This window comes from Centruroides sculpturatus, unplaced genomic scaffold (genome assembly GCF_000671375.1).
Source record: "Centruroides sculpturatus isolate CEXI.00-Female unplaced genomic scaffold, Cexi_2.0 scaffold351, whole genome shotgun sequence".
NCBI lineage: Eukaryota > Metazoa > Arthropoda > Arachnida > Scorpiones > Buthidae > Centruroides > Centruroides sculpturatus.
The window spans coordinates 643,386-665,109 of NW_019384531.1; the positions used below are offsets into that span (position 1 = coordinate 643,386).

At 30.8% G+C, this 21,724-nt stretch overlaps 2 protein-coding genes across 2 annotated transcripts in view; both read right to left on the reverse strand.

The window, feature by feature from the left end:
- Positions 1 to 1,197, reverse strand: part of LOC111623035 — a 21,361-nt gene extending 20,164 nt beyond the window's left edge. Inside the window, exons 1-2 of the mRNA XM_023365515.1 lie at positions 1,108 to 1,197; positions 939 to 974 (exon numbers count right to left, since the gene is read on the reverse strand). Coding sequence (XP_023221283.1) covers positions 939 to 974; positions 1,108 to 1,177 — 106 coding nt within the window. The 5' untranslated portion in view covers positions 1,178 to 1,197. The remainder of the gene's footprint in view (positions 1 to 938; positions 975 to 1,107) is intronic.
- Positions 1,198 to 7,039: 5,842 nt separating this feature from the next.
- LOC111623052 (apolipophorins-like) lies at positions 7,040 to 20,982 on the reverse strand. The gene is made up of 34 exons (XM_023365534.1): positions 20,898 to 20,982; positions 20,713 to 20,763; positions 19,033 to 19,190; positions 18,729 to 18,941; positions 18,491 to 18,646; positions 18,225 to 18,411; positions 17,901 to 18,153; positions 17,658 to 17,823; positions 17,394 to 17,576; positions 17,027 to 17,324; positions 16,673 to 16,953; positions 16,402 to 16,596; positions 16,181 to 16,321; positions 15,899 to 16,101; positions 15,639 to 15,821; positions 15,304 to 15,562; positions 15,070 to 15,232; positions 14,721 to 14,984; positions 11,830 to 14,633; positions 11,570 to 11,750; positions 11,327 to 11,487; positions 11,037 to 11,208; positions 10,779 to 10,966; positions 10,478 to 10,701; positions 10,090 to 10,397; positions 9,750 to 10,018; positions 9,368 to 9,677; positions 9,048 to 9,268; positions 8,581 to 8,979; positions 8,344 to 8,500; positions 7,799 to 8,262; positions 7,615 to 7,726; positions 7,256 to 7,516; positions 7,040 to 7,181 (listed from the first exon to the last, which is right to left on the reverse strand). The coding sequence occupies exons 1-34, from the start codon at positions 20,950 to 20,952 to the stop codon at positions 7,174 to 7,176; spliced, it is 9,648 nt and encodes a 3,215-aa protein (XP_023221302.1). The 5' UTR covers positions 20,953 to 20,982; the 3' UTR covers positions 7,040 to 7,173.
- Positions 20,983 to 21,724: the final 742 nt, after the last annotated feature.

Here is a 21,724-nt window from a genome sequence, read left to right on the forward strand (position 1 = left end):
AACAAATTAAAATTAATTTTTAATATAAGTTTAGAATAATATAATTAAATTTATTAAATATAGAGTGTAACAAATTTCCGTAAAATCGGCCCCACTCACTGGAAACGATACAAATGAATTAAAATTAAAAAGTATAAATTTAATTAGTAGTATAAGTTATTATTTCACTTAAAAAATTGTCATTATTTACCATACTATAGCCTTAAAACTCACTATTATAATAAGTTTGTACATCGTTATGAGTTTCGCGCAGTATATTTTGGAGCTTTCTCTTTCTCTTTCTCGCTGATTAAAAAAAACGAGAAGAAAAATATGCGTGAGAAAATGAGACAACCTATCCTATTAAATAAAAGAATTTAACTAATTTTTCATAAAGAATTAGAACGCATTTTGAAAATTCTAGATATGGGCAGCGGAAAAAGTTAAGTAACATTTGTGTAATTAATAGATCATGTAAATTTTGTTAAAGATAGGCCTATATGTTGTGAATATTATCTATGTACTTAATAGTAAACATTTTTATTACTTTACTTTTATTTTAAATTATATTAAATGTAATGAGTAGGATCAACTAGACATATTCTGAAAGTGGAACTTAAGGAGCCAATATTGACAAAAGCCAATTACGTAGTAACAAAATAACACCGTGATTTATCCTTCCTGACATAATATTTTAATCGTTTTGAAAGGATTTTAGCGATGTTACCTAAGAATTTTATTTAGAATGGTCAGATATATCGCATCAGCTGAACCATTAGGTAAGTCACGCTTTAGCCACCATTCTGAGAAAAGAGGATACCTTGAATTTACATTAAACGTTACTATTTATCTGATTTTATAATAATAAAAATTATAAGCGAAGAATACAAAAAATGTATTCACAACCCGCTGTNTAAATTAAATATTTTTTTCGTGCCAAAATGTAAAGGAATACTTACTTTCTTTCGAACAATGCTTGCTGCATCTTGAAGTGGCTAAAAAAATCGACTTATTAATGAAAATTATTTCTTTACAAATGTAAAATTTTACATTCTATAAATTCTTGATTTAAAATAGAAATTAAATTTTAAATTTATATTCTAAAAAAAATTATAAAAAATATCTTACATGGTAAGTGGGCACTATAGGTAAATTGAATAAAGAATAAAAGAAATAATAGTGCTCTTAGATCCATCATGATGACGAATGACGTTTGAACATTTCTTCAATCCTTTTAATATTTACATTATAAATTAGGTCTAAGTCCACTTCGGTTAAACCTGAATAAGCATTCCTAATGTGACGCTTGCATTTGCAATTTTGTAGTTCATTTATCTGCTTAAAATATAATTAAACTCAATCGAATATAAACTACTAAACTGTAGGAATAAACACTTTTAGAATAAACATTTTAAAATAAAATATAAATTTATAGATTTTTATCTAAGGCACATAGCAAGGATGGACAAATTTTGTCACGATAGGAGCCATACACTGCCTATTGAAAATAAACGAGAGTCGCATCATCTGTTGGAATGCCTATTGGAGAGTTGCATAATCTATTTATAGTATTTTATCTATATATTAGAGTTATCACTATTCTATAATAAATATCACTCTTACTTTACTGGTACTTTATGACTAACTGACTAGGTAAACAATCATTTAACTCCTTTCACTCTATGAATGTACTAAGCTTTCAATTGCCTATTTGAGATTAAGTTGAGATTACGTAGACAGAGATCGTAATAGTCAGAAAACTTACAAAAATATTATATGTGTGTAAGTAGTATGCATCAAATTTATAATAAGTATATGGGAGACTCAATAAGAATCTATGCATGCGACTCGCGAGCTATAGTTTGGCCACCGTCGCATATAGAATAGTTATAAAGAATATTTATGTTTCTCACATAAAAATAAAAAAAGCTTTATCTTCCCAACCGAAAAATTAATCTTTATGTATAAAAAAAGAGCTTCGAATTCGAATTTTTAATATAGCCTACTTCAGAAGCCAATTTTGATTTAACTTAGTAAGTCAGTAATAGTTCTTTTAGTGGTTTTGAATAAGGTAAGAAAACGTATATTAAGCAATAGTGCGTGTAAGTTGCCATAAGTAACAAAAAGCAGTCTAAAAAGTCCCAAAAGAATTTCAGTTCATCTGTTGCCCCTCCCCTACCATCTTGGCAATACATATAATTGCTCATATTATTAGCCCTAGGTTAGAGGGCTGGATGATCGAGGCTTAACAGTCTCTATCATATAGTCCCAGAAATTTTTATAGGCAATCTGTACTAGATGTCAGACTCCGTTCCTCACTAATGGACCGTCCCTTTTATGGGCCGGACAAAACCCGCAATGGTTATGAAAATCAGGCCCTCTTAGTACACACAGAAAAGATAGAAAGAGTTAAGAAAAAAAAACATACTTAAATTTTAATTAAACAGAAATAAATAAAGAACTGTATAATAGAATCCAGTATATTAAAAATTCTATAATACAGGATTATTCGGATGATTCACTCGTATTTTTGGTTTTTTTATGAATTATTTAGGTAATGTATTTGATTTGTTCCCACGGATAGGAGTAAGCAGGAGATTGAAATTCTACAGCCTGATTTAATTGCAGAATCCTATACTGTTTCCGCTTTACTATTCACATTTAAAATCCATAATTTCTTTTTTAATTGCCATTTGGGTACAATTTTAAAAAATTGTATACCTATAAATTTCCACTGTATGTCTGTCTCTGCACTTCCTTAATCTCGAGAACTGAGCTAGATAGATGAAATTAAAGACCTGATATGGAAAACTTAGGAACAGGAAGTCCAGATTAACTATATATGAACTTTCGGTTTAGACCAGAAGTCACGTTAATTCAAAAATTTTTCCCTGAACGGAGTTAGCTAGATGACCTGCACGACTCTATTGATAACAGGAAAAGTATGATGTACAGGTGCAAGACACTACCGGTATTAAAAAAAATGAAAACGTGACGAAAAATTGCAGACCGGCATTGTACGATGTCACAATAAATAATTGCTCGTATATGTTCTTGAATAATAGCAGTGTATTTAAACATGAAAAAACAAATACAAATTGAAAAGATTGAAATGAAGAGAAATTAACGAATATTACTTAGAATATCAATTTTAAATAAAAAATTAAAGAATGTATGAACTGTAAAAGCATAAAAAGATGGAGAATACATAAAACTGTAACATTAAAATTTTCGGAAATGATATTTTTGTTGCTAGAAAGAAACAACAAATCGTCCATATATATAGGCCTTGTAAATTACTAAGCAAGGAGCACTGAACTTTCTTCCTGAATGAACCCTTGACGCTGAAATTGCTAGAATTTTTTGGCAATTTGTGAAAAGGAAAGCAATATCTTGAAAACTTTTTCTTTACCACTTTGCAGTAAATAAAAATATTTATCTTTATTTTAAGGTTTTGATAAATATTCATATCATCAGTCAACTGTGTTTGTGCATAATTATATTTTCAAATTTTCATACATATTGTAATTCTCTAGTTTTGAAGACACATCAGATGAGTTGTTCTCTGGAAAATCTGCAGTTGTTTCTCCAGGTGTAATGGCCTACAATTCTTCAATCATTTTACACAGTTTTTCTAATGTTTAACGCTAATGTTTCACTCATGCGTCATGATTCACATCTTTGGATTTAGAAATATAGTAATACTGTTATATATAGAAATAGCCTACTGCAGTTGATGAATCTTTAGACTCTTTGCAATTAAATTTCTTTTACCTTGTTGATAATATATGAATTATTATATCTCGTTGTCATGACATAAAAAAGAACATAAACATACACGGTATGAAAGTTTTTAGGAGTGTCTATTAAATCACTAGCTTGATTAAGTAATGTTAAAAAAGTATTTGGCATGTGAATCAACTCAAAATTAATGTCTTTGTAATTGTTATTTTGCTACAAATCTGTTCTACTTTTATTACTTTCCCGGCTTTTTTAATAGAGGGAAATTGTGGCGATCAGTCAAAAAATGACCCCCCCCAAATATTTTCACATTTTTGGACATAGGACACCTTGAAACTTCGAGAAATGTGAAAAAATTCGGGGGATTTCTGTATGTATGGAAATTAGTGTGTGGGGAGCATTATTTCATTCACCCTGTTTAACGCTTAATAGTTCCTGCGCATTTTGTCGAAAATTTCTAAAATTTTGCAGGGAGGTTTGTGTGTTAGGGAGATTGATGCTGTTAAATTTTAGTGGTTAAAGGTTGAGGGGTATGGAGATAATAAAAGTCGTGTGTATCTCCACAGGGTCGAACTTAATGACAATTTTACTCGTTATTAGCATTTTCAATTTTTTTATAAAACTCATTCCTATCCAAAATTAACATTTTTACCGTTTTATAGTAGTTAAAATTACGTTTTTCATTAAAATATAATAACAGATGGTGCCACCAAAATTTTAACTGTTGCCAGGAAAGTTGAACAATTTGTTGCTTGTTTATTCTCTCAATGCTTACAAGCATAGCAAAATGAGAATTTCAAAAATTTGGCATATTGCAAGATCAAATTCTGTAACAATCTCCACACGCTTTACACATCCTGCATGTTCTCTGAATTTAAAAGTAAAAATAGTGTACTATACAGTCAAATTACTCGCTCTTAACGTGGTATTCTTTACATATAGCGGTTAGTATACGTATAGTACTCAAATTATACGCGGAACAACTGATTTTGTTTTTAACACTGAATATAGTTTTCATGTTTGAGGTATGATTGGAGATGCCACTTCTCCGATTTCACCAAGAATCTCCGAATTTCAAAGTTCTGCTTTCAAATTTTAGCTATGATTTCTTTGGATTTTGAATTGTGTTGCATAATCGAAAAGTTATTCAAATCTTTGATTGATTTTTAAACTATTTAGTTAAGAAGCTTATTCACAGATCTGTTGGTTAAAATAATTTATCTCTAGAATTATATGTATATATATTATGACTACGAATAGATTCGAACAAATGGAACTTCTTACAAGTATATCTAAATGTAAATATTCCTGATAAATATATTTCTTATTTCGTGGTAGTATTCATGTAAACACGTAAATATTTTTTGTGATTGTTATGTGATTAACAAGAAAAACGTACAAATATTTTGGCATTATTTATGTTGATATGTTAGTTAACTGTTACCCTTTTCTTGTAATTTGTCACGGAAACACACACAAGATTTTAAATAAATATTTATAATTATTAATGGTTTACACAATATTAATGAATACACAATTTATCAGATTAATAATTGGATTTGGACTCGACTTACAAGGAACTGCTAATAATAAAGAGAAGGCCTCTCTCATAAGGGCATGTAATGTAAAAGTTCAAAGGTTCGGTTTATTTTTAACTACACTTCGTATAATAACAATTCTAAGCCGAAAAAGAGAATAGATCTTTCTCATTATATATACTCTTACAAATTTATTTATTTAAAAATAATGAAATTGCATTGCATCATGTATAAATTACTCAATCTTTTATACAATACATTATAATATTATTTTATTCATACCTTTTAGGTTTACATCATAATAACGTTTTAACACTAAACAAAAAAACGATTTCCATTTTCAGGATCAAATATTAATTTATATGGTAATTTATCTCTTAACGACTCCATTTTTTAAAATATATTTTATCATATATAACTATAGCTTTGAAAATAAACTATTATTATTATTATTATTATTATTATTATATCTGAATTAAAGCATCAAAATTCGATTTTATTACAAACACTTCAAGCGAATTTTGACTTTTACATTCATTTTTTTTAATTTAAAATAGTTTTTTCTTTTTTATTATTACGAAATTAATTTAAAATGTGGTAATAGCATTTGTAAAAACTAACAAAAATTAAATTATGTTAAAAAAGTTGAAAGACCTCCAATTGCATCGAGCCCACTAGAGGATCAATAAAGATCAAAGAACCGTGGTCCTAAACGTGACCTTTTGAGAGATATTCAGGTCTGAAGTTTGGACGATGACGTCATTTCCGATTATAGTACAGGCTGCGGCACGGGTCTGTGACGTCATTTGTAAAGGGTGGATGATCGTCAGTTGGAGATGGTTTGAGTGAGTCTTACTCTCAGAAAGTTAAATATCTGAGATAAAATTTTGACAGTATTCTTTTAAACTGAATACGATGTCAACGTGGAAAGTTTGTATGATATACGAAAATTTATTATTGTTTAAATCTATTAAAGTGCCATATTATATATAATAAGAATGATACTTAATGTTTAAATTTATGTTAAGGTGTAATAATTTTAATGAACAATTTACTCGGGTATTATTATATTTACGAAATGCCTGTAGGTAATGGCTTTTACCGATAGAATTCAACTGGCGACTTCCAAAAGGTAAGTAAAAGAAAACAACTAAAATAAAAGAAAAAAAATTCAGCAACGAGTTGCTTAACTTTCCCCGCGACATTTAAAACTGCTTTGGCGTCATTTTGGCGCCAACGTTTAATTTTGAGGGTAGAGATGAGTTTTATAAAAAATTGTAAATGATAATAACAAGTAAAATCTTTATTAAGTCTGACCCTACTGGAGATATGACATACGTCTCTCTTTATCTCCCCACCCCCTCGATCTTTAACCACCAAAATTTTATAGTATCAATCTTCCTAATATCTCTACAAAATTTCAACATTTTCAACAAAAAGCACAGGAGTTATTAAACTTCAAAGAGGGTGAACAAAATCGTACCCCCCACACTCACTAACATCCATACATACAGATAAAACTCCGAATTTTTTTGCATTTCTCGACATTTCAAAGTTAAAATAATTTAGTTCTAAACAAATTATATAATAAATTGAGGTAAAATTTTATGATAATTTTAAGTAAACTTGAAATAAAATTTTATTAAGAGAATTTAATGTCTTTAGAAAAAATATATAGTATAATCAATATTAGGATTTATCATTATTGCTGTTACTAAAGATTTTGTTATCTCTTCAGATTAATTTGTAAACTCTCGTGTTTGGTGATATAAAAAAAAGAGGAATAAGTACAAAATTTACATATTCGTCCTTTATTTATCCAAGTAAACTCCAAGTTTAATTAACATCATAAAATATAATAACATAAAAACTTTATATCAAATCGAATTAAATCACGATCTTCTAATTTAATTCTTCACCAATCTAACGGAAAAAAACGAAAAATGAAAACATATATCATTAACAAATCTTTAAATATTTTAAAAAGTTTTATTTACCTTCTTCCCTGTGGAAGGGACACGGGCGACATACCGCTCTTGCTACGTGATGTGCATCTTGTTCGCATCGACAGACTTTACACTTTGGTGAAGGCATGCTGGAAACACGACGAGACAATGGCATTTGCCAATTTTTAGATTGGCTTAACATATTCTCAGCTTCTGTTTGGGGTCTGATAAGATTTTCAAGGTCGAGGGCAAGTGACTGGCAAACATCATCAGAATCTTTTCTGTGTGTTTCGTCCCAAGCAAAACTTCTTTCTGAGCAGTAACATTTAAATTATTATATATTTAATGATATTTTCTAAATATTTCCAGAAAAATAATTATGAATCATAAAGTTAGCATAAAATACTTACTTGTATCCGAAATGAGGTCCATATCCGAAATGAGGTCCAAATCCGAGTATTGCATAATATGTAAATAAAATCCTGCCCGATGAAGGTGTGCCAACATTTTACGGTAGTTATGCTGCATAGTCGAATAAATTAATTACACTTTAACCATAAAAAAGTAATTTTATCAATGTATGAAAATACTTACGGACATAGCAGATATTTCACATTTGTGGCAAGGTGCTAGAATAATCAGTTTATTTGCATTGTCACGGAATGGAAGTTCTGTTGCGCGCCAAAGAGCTTCAAATACGTCTAAATCGGAACGTTGATCGTAACTCAGTTTCATATTTCGAATAGCGATGTCCATATCACGAACAGGGAAGAATGCTGCACCGCGAGCTGTGTGAACATGTGCTTTAAATTCTTCATTTTGTCCACCGTAGGCCACCACACCGTAACGATTATTTTTATATTCTATAGTTTCTAATCCCTGATCTAAAGCGGTTGCAAATTCGCTCACACTTCTAAGCAACTCATTGTTACATTCACTTTCTTCAATTATGAATAATATATCGAATGTCTGATACCTAAATATATGATCTTCATCGATCTCTACTGTTCTCATATCATGAAATTCCATTATTGATCCATCAGCCATAGTACAGTCCACTAAATTAACATTTATGAATTATATATTAAACCATTATTAAATTGTGCCTAATAATAAGCATCAATAAATTTCATACTCACAGCATTCGGCAGGTAAAGTAACATGATAACCATGATCTTTACAAACAGAGGCATAAGAAGCAGCAATATTACATATAGATTTTGATGGCGCATCTACAGATAAACTAGATTCTACAGGTGCTCGAAGACATAGCGTGAAGTATTCTTGAGGTGGAACCTGTTGCAGTAATTGAAAAAAAAATGATTGAAGATATTGAAATAATTTTAAATCAGTTAAGAATGTGTAATGAGACTTACTCGATTAAAACATGGCTGAAGAGGTGATTCGCGGTGGGCAAAGTATCTCTCACATATTCTGTAACCTTCTTCACTTGGATCTGACCATTGTAATGGAAGGACATTTTGTTTACAATTATGAGACATCTTCCATCCTTTAGAGAACTGGTCTACGGTTTCTACTCTTTTACCACTAGGATCAATAAAATCTGTGCTTGGTTCGTAATCCAGTGTACCAAACAAACCAGCTGTTTTACCGTGATACCATCCACTGATAGAAGCGGTGCAGAAATTGTACACGAGATGACATTTTACGTGTATACCGCGCTTATCTAGTACGTCAATTACGTCTCCATCTCTTATAACAGTGACTAGAGGGTTGTAGACTGGTAATTCAACTGGTACATCATTCAAAAGAACCTAAGAAAATAATAAAATTAGAATTAGTCTTTTGTTAAATTCTGAAAGATGTATTTGTGTAAACTTACTGATGATGAATGTGGATTAACTTCAATAGAAACATCAGCATTTAAGAGAATAATAGATTTTTGTGGTTGTCCGTAACGGTCAGTTCCAACATGTTTTGCAATAATGGTGAAATTTCCATCGACAAAATCATTCATTAGAAGATAGCTGCAATCACTATCAATACTGAACGTGGCATCATCAAATGTTTTGAAATGTTGGCCGCTCACTAAAACAGCATCAGCTAAAAAGAAAATTAATGAAAAATAAACCATAAATGACATATCAAATCGTACCACACCATAAAAACATAAATTGTTTTAAAATGGTAAATACGGCATACCTCTAAATGGAGGAAATTGAGGAAATGGAGGCAACCAAGGTTGTTGCATTATGTCTAAACCCTTTTCAAGCGAATCTAAATTCCAGGGAAATTCCTTAGATTGGGGGTTCCAAACTGACTTTAATGTATGCTTTAATCTACGAGGATTTACTGGTGAATAGAGTTCAACTCGCAATCTGCCTTGATCAGGATCGAATACAAGAACAGTAGTTGTATCTTTCAAACTTAACGAAGATAAAGCAGTCATGATAGAGTCCTTCAATTCCTTGCGTAATTTGTCTAATCTTACTTTTCTTAGTTCTTGAAGAACCTAATAATAATAAATTTAATGAGATTATATAATTAAAAAACTAAAAATCAATTATATATAAAATTAATTTACTTCATCTCTTATTTCTTTTGCTGTATTTACAATAGCTCTCACGTCACGGTTTCTCATCATGTCGTCTTGAACTTTAACCCACCATTCTATCAGGTCAATAACTTTATCATTAAACATATGATGAAGTTTATTCCATGCTTTACCTACAGATCTTCCATATTGCATCATATATTTGTCTAATACAGTTGGAATGTCTGCAATTCGATCGGCAATGCGATCCAAATGTCGTGAACAAGCTTCCCAGAATGCTCTTAACGGTTTCATTAAACCTATGAAAAATTAATTTAATACAAATTTCTATAATACAAAAACTGTTAAATGAAAAAACTGAATATTATACTTTTATGAATATTTCCAAGTTTAATTTGAATCTTAATCTTTTCTCTCAACAAATCAACGAGATCTCTACAAAGTTCTTTTACAAGGCCCTTCAAACCATTTCGTCGAAATTCCGATCTCAGTTCGTAACAGTAAGTGCCGTATTCGCAAACCACGTCTAATTGTCTGGAAAGCATTTTCTTCACCTCGCGAACCTGATCAAGGACATCGGCAGGAATCAATTCCTTCCAGATTATTTTTAATTCATATTGCATATCTTTAATATATTTTCTCAAGGGCTCTAAAGCTCTTTCGATTTCGTACTTAGATCTGTAAATACGAATTTTAAAATTATAAATTTATATTACTATATAAAAGAAAAAAATAATAATAATTATATCAGAAATTACGGCAATCGGTCGTAAAGTTCTCGTAGAGATCGCTTTACATTTTGCATTTCACTTCTAATTTCGTCGAATAATTGCGAATATTCTTTAGCAACACTTCTATATACAGGTTGATAAATGTTACGTTTCATTGAGCTTAACGTGTCCCACATTGGTTGTGCTAATTCGTATGGAATTATATACTCTTTTATTTCTTGAATTCGAACAGGTATTTCAGAGAAATAATCCTACAAGTTGAAAAAAATATATTAAATTAAACAACAGTGATCGAAAGCAAGGAAATAAAGTCTAAAAAGCAACATACCAATATTTTTCCTAGAATTTTTGGCATCCATTTGAGATCTAAGGTAAACGCACGTTCAGCACTGCTGTCAAACACTAACGAAAAATCTGTAACCTTGCCACTGTCATAAAAGGTGTTTGCGCTTATAGATAACAGATTTCGATCAGCAGAATTCACACAGAAATGATATTTACTCTTCGGAACATCATCTAAATAAAACAGTATATTCATAAATTCAAAGAATCTTATACATATTAAATAAAATTATTCGACTCATACCAGCTCTGGAATAATAAGACACATCTATGCATGGTTGACGGTAGTCGATAGTGGCATCTAGTTTCTTTGGTTCTCTATCGTTGATTAGAATATCTACATCAGTCTTCAAAACACTGTCAGATGAAAGCATCCAGTTTCCAATTCCTTCAAATTTAACCATATCGCATTTATGCTATAAATTTGAATTATATTAATTAATTTCATTATCAGAATTGTTAGGAATAAATTAAGAAAATTGTTGTAATAAAATTAATATAAGTTATCGTATATTTTAAAATACAGGAATTTACCCAAACTCCAAATCTTCTATCTAATGGCATGATTTGTATCAATGAAAATGAGGATTTCCTTCTGTTCCGTTGTGATGAAAATTCCCATTCTAAACCAGAGCTTATCAGTTCTCTGGTATGACCCAAATGCGATCTTAGTGTGAAATCTAAATATCGTCGTTCTACACAAAACAAATAAAAATTAAAATTGATTAATAAATGTCACTTAAATTTTTATAATGTAATACAATTTTCCAATTCTACCTTGTTTATGAATGTTAAAGACAAGAGTATTATTTCCTTCTCCACTTGGAGCAGTTTCCAGTTGTACACTACAAATTATATTATCCTTTGGATTATCGGAATATTCCAGTTCCAATTTTGCATCCACTGGATGGACAGATGCTGCCTCTTTACTATGCAACTCGAATTTTGCACAAATCGGCTGAAAAAATTCGTAACATCAGACAAAGTATATTTTAAAGTAATTGCTGATTAAACCTTATTTAAAGTTTTATAATTACCTTACGAAGTTCTGGATGTTTCAACTCAATTTTGGATAATATTTCACGATTGTTCCTAACAACATTATTCTTATGAAACAATTCCAAGACCATTTTTCTCATAGGCTGTCTCTCGGCGTCTAGTTGGCATTCGGCAGTTAATATAACTTCCCTCTCTGTCTGAAGAGTACCTTGTGCTTTGATCACTCTTGATGGAAGATATATCTGCAAATGTGCATTCTTTTGTGGCAATTGGCGATCTAAATGTACATCATAACCGATTTTCTTGCTTGGAGATGCAAATATAAGTTTGTTCTGATAATTCTTTTTGTTTACATTTTCCAAAAACTCTACGGACAAATCTCCCTCTCTTGGTCTTCTTATATTCAGTCTTATTTCACGAAGAACGTTTCCATAAAAACGCCTATTTTCATTCTTATAATGGCCTTCGACTTCTACGCATTCGGAACTTTTGTACCTGCTTTCCCAACATATCTTCACTTTTGGCTTTATCACGGAATCTTCTTTTCTATAATCCACATTGACGACCATGGGCTTGATAGCACCACTTAGATTCAAACGACAACTTTTGGTTACGCGTCCATCTTTACAAATAATGTTCACGTCAACAATTCTCTTTCCCTCGACATCCAATTCTGCTGATCCTTTATAATCAGCTCGAGCGTGTTCTGTGGATAATCTTCCTGAGAGTTTATCAATTGAATTTTTCTTAAGGACTATATCAAACTCTTTATGTGCGCTGTCCATTTTATTGCTCATGTGTGCACCGAATGATGGTGTTGCGTAACTCTTGAATTCGACATTGCTATCAAAATTCCTTATGCTACGTCCGACAAGATTACCATTGAAGTCCAATTTCGTTTCGGCATCAACTAATATCTGACATTGTACTTTGTAATTTGAAGGCTGAAGATGGTAAGTTGCCATAACTTTAGCTGCCTGCATTCTTCTGGAAGCCGGTGTTTGAATTTCACATTGCAATCTAGCACCATATTCAGTTTGTTCTGCGTTTCCTGAAACAATAAGTTTCCTGCCTTCGTCCGTGGTAAGATCAGCATCAAATGCAATTTTATCACGTGACTTTTCTGCATTTAGATTGATTTCACGCGTTTTCCATCCTCGAACAGGAGTTTGTACTGCTAATAAGGCTTTCAAAGCTTTCGAGTTCCAGCTTTTTGTACAAGTTAATTCTGTTTTTATTCGATATTGCTTATCGGGAGTTTGAGAGATTTGGAGTTCGGATTTTAGAGCAAGTAAATCAGAAAGATCATGCATATGACTTAAATGTACTTCCTTTCCGTCCCATCTACGATTGGATGAAGAAACAACGGCGTCACATGCTATTTCCAAACGAGGTCCTTTTGTAATAAACTTGCCTGTTACTTGAGTACGCAGTGTTTGCTCTTCGTCGTATTGGCAAAGAAACTCGCAGTTTAATACGCCATCTTTAGCTTCGTGGTGCAATTTAATAGAAAGTGGTTCCTGCTGTTGGAAATCTATTTGTAAATCATGAGGACCTTGCAAAAGTTTGCTATTAATTTTTCCTCTTACACGAGCATCCACATTTGCTCTGTACTGTAGTTTACCCGTTAACTCATAACTCTTATCAGACCATGATGACATTTCATGTGCTTCGGTTTCAATTGCTAATCTAGCAGATGGATTTCTATCAGCATCCCAATTTATTTCCATTTGAGCGGCAATCCTTGGTTCTGATGCTACTCTAAGATGACCTATCACTCTACGATTAGTTTGTGGTCTACTAATATCGAATTTTAATAATGTATTTCTGCTATTAATATCAAATTGAACGTCACTTTTTGCATAGTTTGGTAAATCCAAATTCACTTTATTTGGACCTTTAGGTGCAATTTTAACATTTAACTTGTACGGAGCCTTTCCCTTGTAACTCGTTGAACTTGCAATATCTAAAGATTTCGGACTCATTTTAAGTAAGCCTCTGTGCTCTATTGGGGCTCGTAACCATGGTGCATCAAATGAGGCATCAACTTCATGATGGAAGTTTTTGGCTCTGCTCTTGATTCTGTATGTATAATCAAAATTAGCTTCCTGCTCACGATCCCATTGCAGTTTCGATGTACCTTTGTATTCATTTGGTGATATCTCATCTAATTGATTTTGCGATTTTATGAGTAAATCATTTGCTGGATATTCTAAGGTAAAGTCCAAACCCATTTGCAGTGGTGTTGTAGACAATATAAAGTATTTTAAACTAGATTTAATACATACTCGTTGATCCTTTTTTATTTCTGCACCAATGATACTGTTGGGTACTGAACTGTCATGGTCTATAGAAACTTTCATTTCATAATCGATTCTTTCTGTGGGAGCAGTTATAACGATTCTACTATCTGAAATGAATTTCTCGCGGCCATTCTTTCGAACTTTGCTTACTTGAAGGATATAGAGTACTTTTTTTAAGTCTGTACCGCCTTTTATTGTTAGATCATTTTCTAAGTGCTCCATTGGTTTATATTGAAAGTCCCAATCCAACTGAAAGTTACAATGAGGATATTCACTGGAATGCAATTCTACTGTTGTTACGAGTTTGGTGAAAGATCGAGAACTAAGATTTTGAACTTTTAAATTAGTTCTGATAGTGTTTCGTCGACGGCCTCTTCTGGTATAATCTATAGTCATATCAGATGATAATATTTTTCCACTTTGATGTGCTGTACCTGCAATTCGTGCTTCTAGATCTGGAAGTTTTATTCTCAGATCTGTGCTTAGTTTCCAATTTGCTGGTCTAAGTATAGTTATATCTCCTTCTTTAACGAAATTACCTGAATATCATAAAAATAGTTTTTTAAATTAATTATTTAAGTTACGTGTCTCGATGTTAAAACTCGAATAGTAATGATAATATTTACCCGAAATTTCGAGGGGTTGACGAGAGGGTCTATTAGAATGAAGATTGACTGTTATTACAGTTTTTCTTCCTTTCTTGCAGCTAATAGAACCCACGAGTTGTAAAGGTTCTGCGGATGGATATGAAATTTCAAGTTTTGTGTCATATTTCACAATACTTCCGCTATCAGATTTTTCAAGATCAGCAACAAGAGACCAATGACGATTACGATCAACAACTAAATCAAGCTTGAGAGATTTTTTTTCTGGGGAATTCATCACAGCAACTAGAAACGATTAAATAATTTATATTCATTGTATCATATCTAATATGCACTTTTATATAAAATTTAATTAATCGTATAGGTTTACCTCTTGCTTCCGCTTCTTTGTAAGGAGTGTGTAACTGAAGATCAAGTGTCCATAGTTCGTGTGGACTAGATGGTTCAACAAAAACAACTTCTAGAGAGTGCTTTCTATCATAGGAGGAACCGGGAGTATCGAATTCGATTTTAAGTTTTTTTGTGCTATAAACCTATTTGAAATAAAAAAAGATATGAATATTTCTGTTTCAATCATTTAGTATTAAAATTATTTAAATCTTACATTGTGATCAGGCAGCTCAATATTCAATAATAATGCACGCATAGAGCGATCTTGTTTCAAAAGAGAGATTTTCGTGGCGTAAGGACCACTGATGGCAGCATAAGGAGAACCAGAACGTACTATGGGCTGCGGAAGGACTAATTCAGTGCATATATCGTAGCCTATTACACTTCTAAGGAATTGTATACAACCTTTTAGTTCTCTTGAAGGTTGATAGCTTATTTCACCACCATATTCGTCAATTCGTACAACATCAACTCTATAAGAAAATCATAATATTGAGTAAATAACTATTTAAATCAACGGGAAAAAGTATATATTTACGAAATACATACGATACTGATAATAAATCTATTCTGTCCTCAGGTAAATCTATTCTCATGTTAAAAACGCGTCCATCTCTAATTACTAATTGACCTTTAATAACTACACCTCCATGAGCTTTAACAACATATTTGGCACGTGCTGTACTTGAGACTGATCTATAATTCATTATTGCGTTTGCTTCAGCGGCAACACTGTTAAAAAATATTATTTTCAGTAAAATATTAACAATAATAATAATTATGCGTATTTACAAGTTTTGAACCGTTACCTAACACGAACTTTTCCATTGATATCAACATTTTGTGGAGAAGATAGAGCTTTTCTTACATCTATTTTTCCTTCACCTTTAAGTCCTACTATAATTGTTCCATTGAGGTCTAATGAAATGGCACCACCGCTAATACTTGGATATTCAATACAAGTATCCAAATATATACTATGAGCTGTATCGATTTTTTGAGTTCTTGCAAGCTGTATAATGATTAATTAAAACTCGTTTAATTTAAATACAGTATTTCGATTTACTTATTAAAATGTATACAAAAATTACCTCTGAAAGTATGTCCATGAAATCAACAGCTTTTCCAAAATTGAAATCTGTTCTTTCATCAATTGTTACCCATAATAATTCACTGCCCATGTGTTTGAAATAGAAAGAACCACGAAGATCTGGAGGAACGGATGTTGTCATCTTTCAAATCAAAAAAGCATTATTTTAGAATGTTGAAGCAAAAATATTAATAAATTAGATACATTTAATTAATTACTTACTCTTTCTGCAAACCAGTTGACCTTTGGTTGTAATTTATGAGATGTCGTTCCAGTAGGCCATCGTGGTTGTTGTTTTTTATCGGCTAGGCCCATCATATAATTTGTAAATTCGCTGAAAGACATGTGACCATATTCTCCAGTAGGAGAAAATAATTTTTCCAATAGATGATCAAGACCTTCTACTCTTGCTCCAGCCTATAGAGACAAATTTTAAGTTTAAAATTTTACCTTTTTTTGTTATAAATTATTAAAATAAAGAAAGTATGTTGACCTCCATAAAATTAAAAACTTTATCATGAATAAACGAAGTAAAATTTGTCATGAAAGATCGAGGCAGGAATGAATCATGAGCATAAATGACATTAGATTCAAATTCTCCTCCTAATTTAACACGTTCAAAATAACTTGACCATTCAATATTTTGAGAATATTTCATGATATTCAATGGCTGAGGTTTAAATTGGAATTCTCTCACAATTCTTCTGATATCTTGTTTTTCGGGAGAAGAAGTTTCTTGAAGATTTGTTATATGAGAATAGACGAATGTTTTTACTAGAAAAGAAAACACATTTATAGTAATTCATTTCGCAAGTAATCCAAATTCAAAAAAATATTTTATTCGTACTTTGATTGAGCCTTTCTGAGTCATAAACTTGTTGGATCCTTCTCACGAGTTCTTTATCTGCACATCTCATTGCTCCTAGATAAGCCGCAATACGCACTTCAACTTGTTCATCCTGTCTAGAGAACATGTTCAATAACCGTTCTTTAACATCTCGTTCGCATGGTGTTCGTCGGAATGCTTCTATTGCAGCTAATCGAATGGTAATTTCATTAGATGGCTGTACGGCACATTCTAAGATTTGTCTACTAGCACTTCCAACTCTTCCCATATTTCCGAAACCTTTCAGAGCTGTAATTACCTATAAATGAATAAACGATTTTAATTTTTCTTCTTTATAATTTCATCAAGCTATCTTTTCCATTTTTACCTGATTTACTTCTCTGCGTCCAGAGACTTTGCATTGATAATTCAAATATCTGCTAAGAGATTCGATCACTTGTTGTAAGGCCCTTGAACTCTCGCAATCTGTATTCCACGAGCAATAATTATTACACATTGCAGTTATTCCTAAAATTGCTTGTTTTCCAGCTCTTTCATAATCCAATAAAGGCTAGTTTTTATTTAAAATATTTAATATAATTTATTATAAATTTCTATTTTTCCTTATATTTTCTATAATAATAATACTCACCACGGCAGCAGAAATGGCTCCTTCACTTGGATGTTTAATAAATGCCAAGCTAGTAACCCAATAAGCAGTTTGGAATCTACTTACAGCTCCACTCTGAATCCTTTTCACCATTATCCTGACTGAACCTTCATGGCCAATATATGGTAACGCATCATTCATAAGGCTCCTACAAAATAATTGATGAAATTAATAATTATGTATATATTTATATTAAACTTTTAAATGATAAATACAGTTACTTACTTTAACCAAGGCGACTGGCATATTTCCCCACTTTCTGCTTTATCATATATAGTTTCTAATTCTCGGGGGTTTACTCTACGAAGAACCTGTACCAATTGTGAGAAGAGTCTTGGCATTTCCGGATCAACCATTGTTTCCTGATGCATTCTAGAACACATGTCACGCAAAATCCGTAAAGCGTCGTCATAAGCAGAATCCAAAAATCTCTCTGGTTCGTGAGAATAAAGTAAATGATGTCGCCTTCCAATTTGATCTAAAATAATATTTTTCGTAATGTAAATATTTTATTTGATTTTTTATTACCTTATCAAATATATAACTTACAAGTTGGACGGTTTCTGTATGCTTGAACCCTTTCCAGATTGACTACAACAGTAGCTTCAGATTTCATTTCCTCTTTACGTTGTCCGAAGAATGTAAATTGACTGCTTTCTCTACATCTTACATTTGTAATGATCCTGTTTTCAATAGTCTGTTCGCAATGATACTCTTCCTTTTTCATCACAGGAAGCTATTAAAATAAACAACTTTATATTATTAAATCTATATTAAATTATTTTGCATTTAAATATTTCATAAGATTTACTTACAACACTACTCAATGGTACCAGAGGGAGCATGAACGCTGTATTTCCACCTAAACGACCTTCGCAAGATCCCAAATTCTTAGATTTTGTTACCGTAATACTACGACTGGTTGAATCTTGCACTTCGTAAGTAGTAAAACATGATCCAACGATGTCAGTCTTAAGTTTGATTTAAAAAATTGAATATAAATACTATGACAATTATTTTATTAATATTCTACTATAATAATAAAATCCTTACTTCTTTAACATAATCGTTTTCATTCAAATTAGCCATACTATTTTGCAATGCAGATAACATGGCTTTCTTAATATTAAGAACCCTAACACTTTCAGATGGGTCTGGACATATATCTTCTATTTTACCATCTTGGAACGAGAAAGGAAGAGGATAATCTGCAAAATCTGGAACCATAGCATTTTCAGCTGCAGTTGAGAATGTGACATCTTTTACCTATAAAAATTCAATATTTTTAAGAATCAAAATTCAAAACTTATTAAAATATATTAGTATGCCATAAATATCTTTAGAGTAATATACTGACCTCAAGAACCATATCACAGGGTCCTATTTTACTTATTGCAAGTTTAGCTCTAACAGTAAATGGAGTTTGCCTGTCAGAAGAGTCCGGATGAGAGATAAGATTTGCACTTTCAAAATCATAATGATAGGTGGACCCTTCATCGTACAAGAATTTAGAACCTAATTCAAAAAGAAAATAAAATTTATTCTCGTTAAAATTTATTACTAAATAAAAGCATTAAATTTATTATAATTTAAAATAAATTAGATATAGGCCTACAGTAAAATCTGTCTAAAGTGCAGTAACTAACTTATACTGTATTACACAACTATATTAATATATATATGAAAAGTATTATATATAAAGTTTATTTGTTTTTATTCTTTTTATAGATGAAGCGTATTTGATGACAAAATTAAGTTAAAGATCATACCAAATTAATATGAAAAAAGTAAAGATTAAATTCGATAAATAACCCCGATAAAAGTAAGTCTGATTTGCTTAGTTGGCATTTAAAAATAGATAATTCTGCGCCTTATTATCTACTGTTTATAAAATAATATCAGATCCTACTTAACCTTTCTGAATCCTATCTTTATTGATAGGTAAATCACCAATATTTCAAATAATTTAAAATTTTTTACAATTATTATTATAATCTATCTAAACATATTAATTTATATTATATTATTTCCAGTTTGATATTTTTATATTTCAATTTATCCTGACTTATTATATTAACATTTTAAATACAATAAATTATCAATTGGAAATATAAAAATTTGAAATTTATGGCAATAAATTGGAATTTTTAAAATTTTTATAATAAAAATCAATTTTGCATAAAACGTTTAATTAAATAAAATTATGGCTTTTCATCTTAATGGCTAAAAATTTAAGATAGTCTTAGATATTCTGTATCAGCATTTATTCGTTTTAAATTATAAAGATTTTTGCCTATTACAGAATTACTAAAGTGATTCGTTAGAATTGTAATTACTTTATACAAATCGATTACATTTTTTTTTAAAACAGTAGGGTTAATAATCTAAGAATTAAGGGCAATCGTACCACGTGATATAATGTTCAAATGAAATCAAGATCCTAGGCCAGGGAGATTAATTAAATAAGACGTCATTCTATTGCTATGGGAGACCTGAAATCGAATCCGAGCAAACAAACCCAGGAATTTTTCAAGGTATGTTTGCCGAATATGTCGGGATTCGTTCCTCATCATTGTGATGAATATAAATAAAGACTTTATTAGTGCCTGCAGAGCGAAAAGATCTCGAAAATCTGAAAACTTCTCATGTATAGAATATAACTATTCCTAGAAAAAAAGTTTGTCCATCTCCTCCTAAACCTTTAATCGTTAATTCGAGTTACAATTCATAAGAAAAACTTAAGTAAGAACCTGTCATTTAAGAATTGAACGAAATATTTTCTCTGTTATCATATCTAAAAATACTTTAATATTTCTAATACTCATAAATTTTTCAAAGAAAGCTTTTCAAATTAACACTAGTAAAGAAACTATTTTCTTTTTGTAATTTTTTAAACTGAAATTTCTTAAACTAAATCTAAATAGAAATCTATATCTTTATCGAAATTCTACTTCTTATAGAGAAAAGAATGAATTTTCATTACATTAAGGAGTAAGCGCATCTCAAGAATATTACTTATCATTTAATAATAACTTACTTTGTTTGCACTGTCTACTACACCTGGATTCATCACTCCAGGTAAGTGGACCTAGAAAGAATAGATATATTAATTATTATTGATTATACGATAATAAATGAAACAAAGTATTGATGACTACATAAGAAACGAATCAGCAATGTAAGAGTTAAGATGACGTAGAGTTTCGATGTCCGTTTGCTTACCTGCTAAAGTCAGCCCTATGAAGGAGAAAAGCGCAAATATCGTTTTCAGCTCCATGATAGAGCCGAGTGATGAGCGACAAAATTCTCGTCCATCTTTTATAGGGATACTATCAGCCGGGTCCAAGTTCATTTAGGATAAATCCTGAATAAGCATTTCGATCATCGGAGCTTGCATTGGCAATTTTTATTCGGTATTCAAAAATTGATTTTGCAATAAAATTGATAAGATACGACATCATTTATTTCTGAAATTGATATTTGCGGTGCTGAGTTTGCTCTAAATGAATTCTTCTATCATTTCTACAATTGCTGGTTTTGCACTTACTTGTCAGCTGAAATTCCCTTATCAGATAAATCACAACTACTACTAGATTCAGAAGGGAGTAATAATTATGATTATATTATTAAGTAACAGTATTTTATAAATTTTTTTAAAGATTTCCCTCTTTGTTGTTCTCTCTGTTCAAATTTAAGTAAGCACATGAAGCATATTCAGATTAAACAAATGAAACACTCAATATCAATAGTTTGAACCATGTAAAAATCAAATCAATAAACATTTAAAATGAAATAATCATTAAATATTTTAAAATTTCTGCTTGATTTAATTATTATTTTAATTAATTTAATTATTTCTCATAATCATTTTTGATTATGAGAAATTATAAAATTGATGTATCAAATGTAGATAATAATGTTTAATTTAAATTTTGGATTTTAAAACTTTTACCACTTTTTTTTACTTTCTGATAAGATTTAATTGATTAATTAAATTGTTTCGCTAAGTAATTAAAATATATTAAATTTAACAAAATTCTATAGATATA

What these genes read in the sequence shown, in the direction of transcription:
- LOC111623052 (XM_023365534.1), bottom strand. Translation starts at nt 20,952, where the DNA reads ATGGAGCTGAAAACGATATTTGCGCTTTTCTCCTTCATAGGGCTGACT. An exon ending in ATAGAAGATTTGGAGTTTGG is followed by an intron (nt 11,209 to 11,326) that starts GTAAATTCCTGT and finishes TCAAATTTATAG; the next exon opens with CATAAATGCGATATGGTTAA. An exon ending in TCAATTTCCTCCATTTAGAG is followed by an intron (nt 9,269 to 9,367) that starts GTATGCCGTATT and finishes TTTTCTTTTTAG; the next exon opens with CTGATGCTGTTTTAGTGAGC.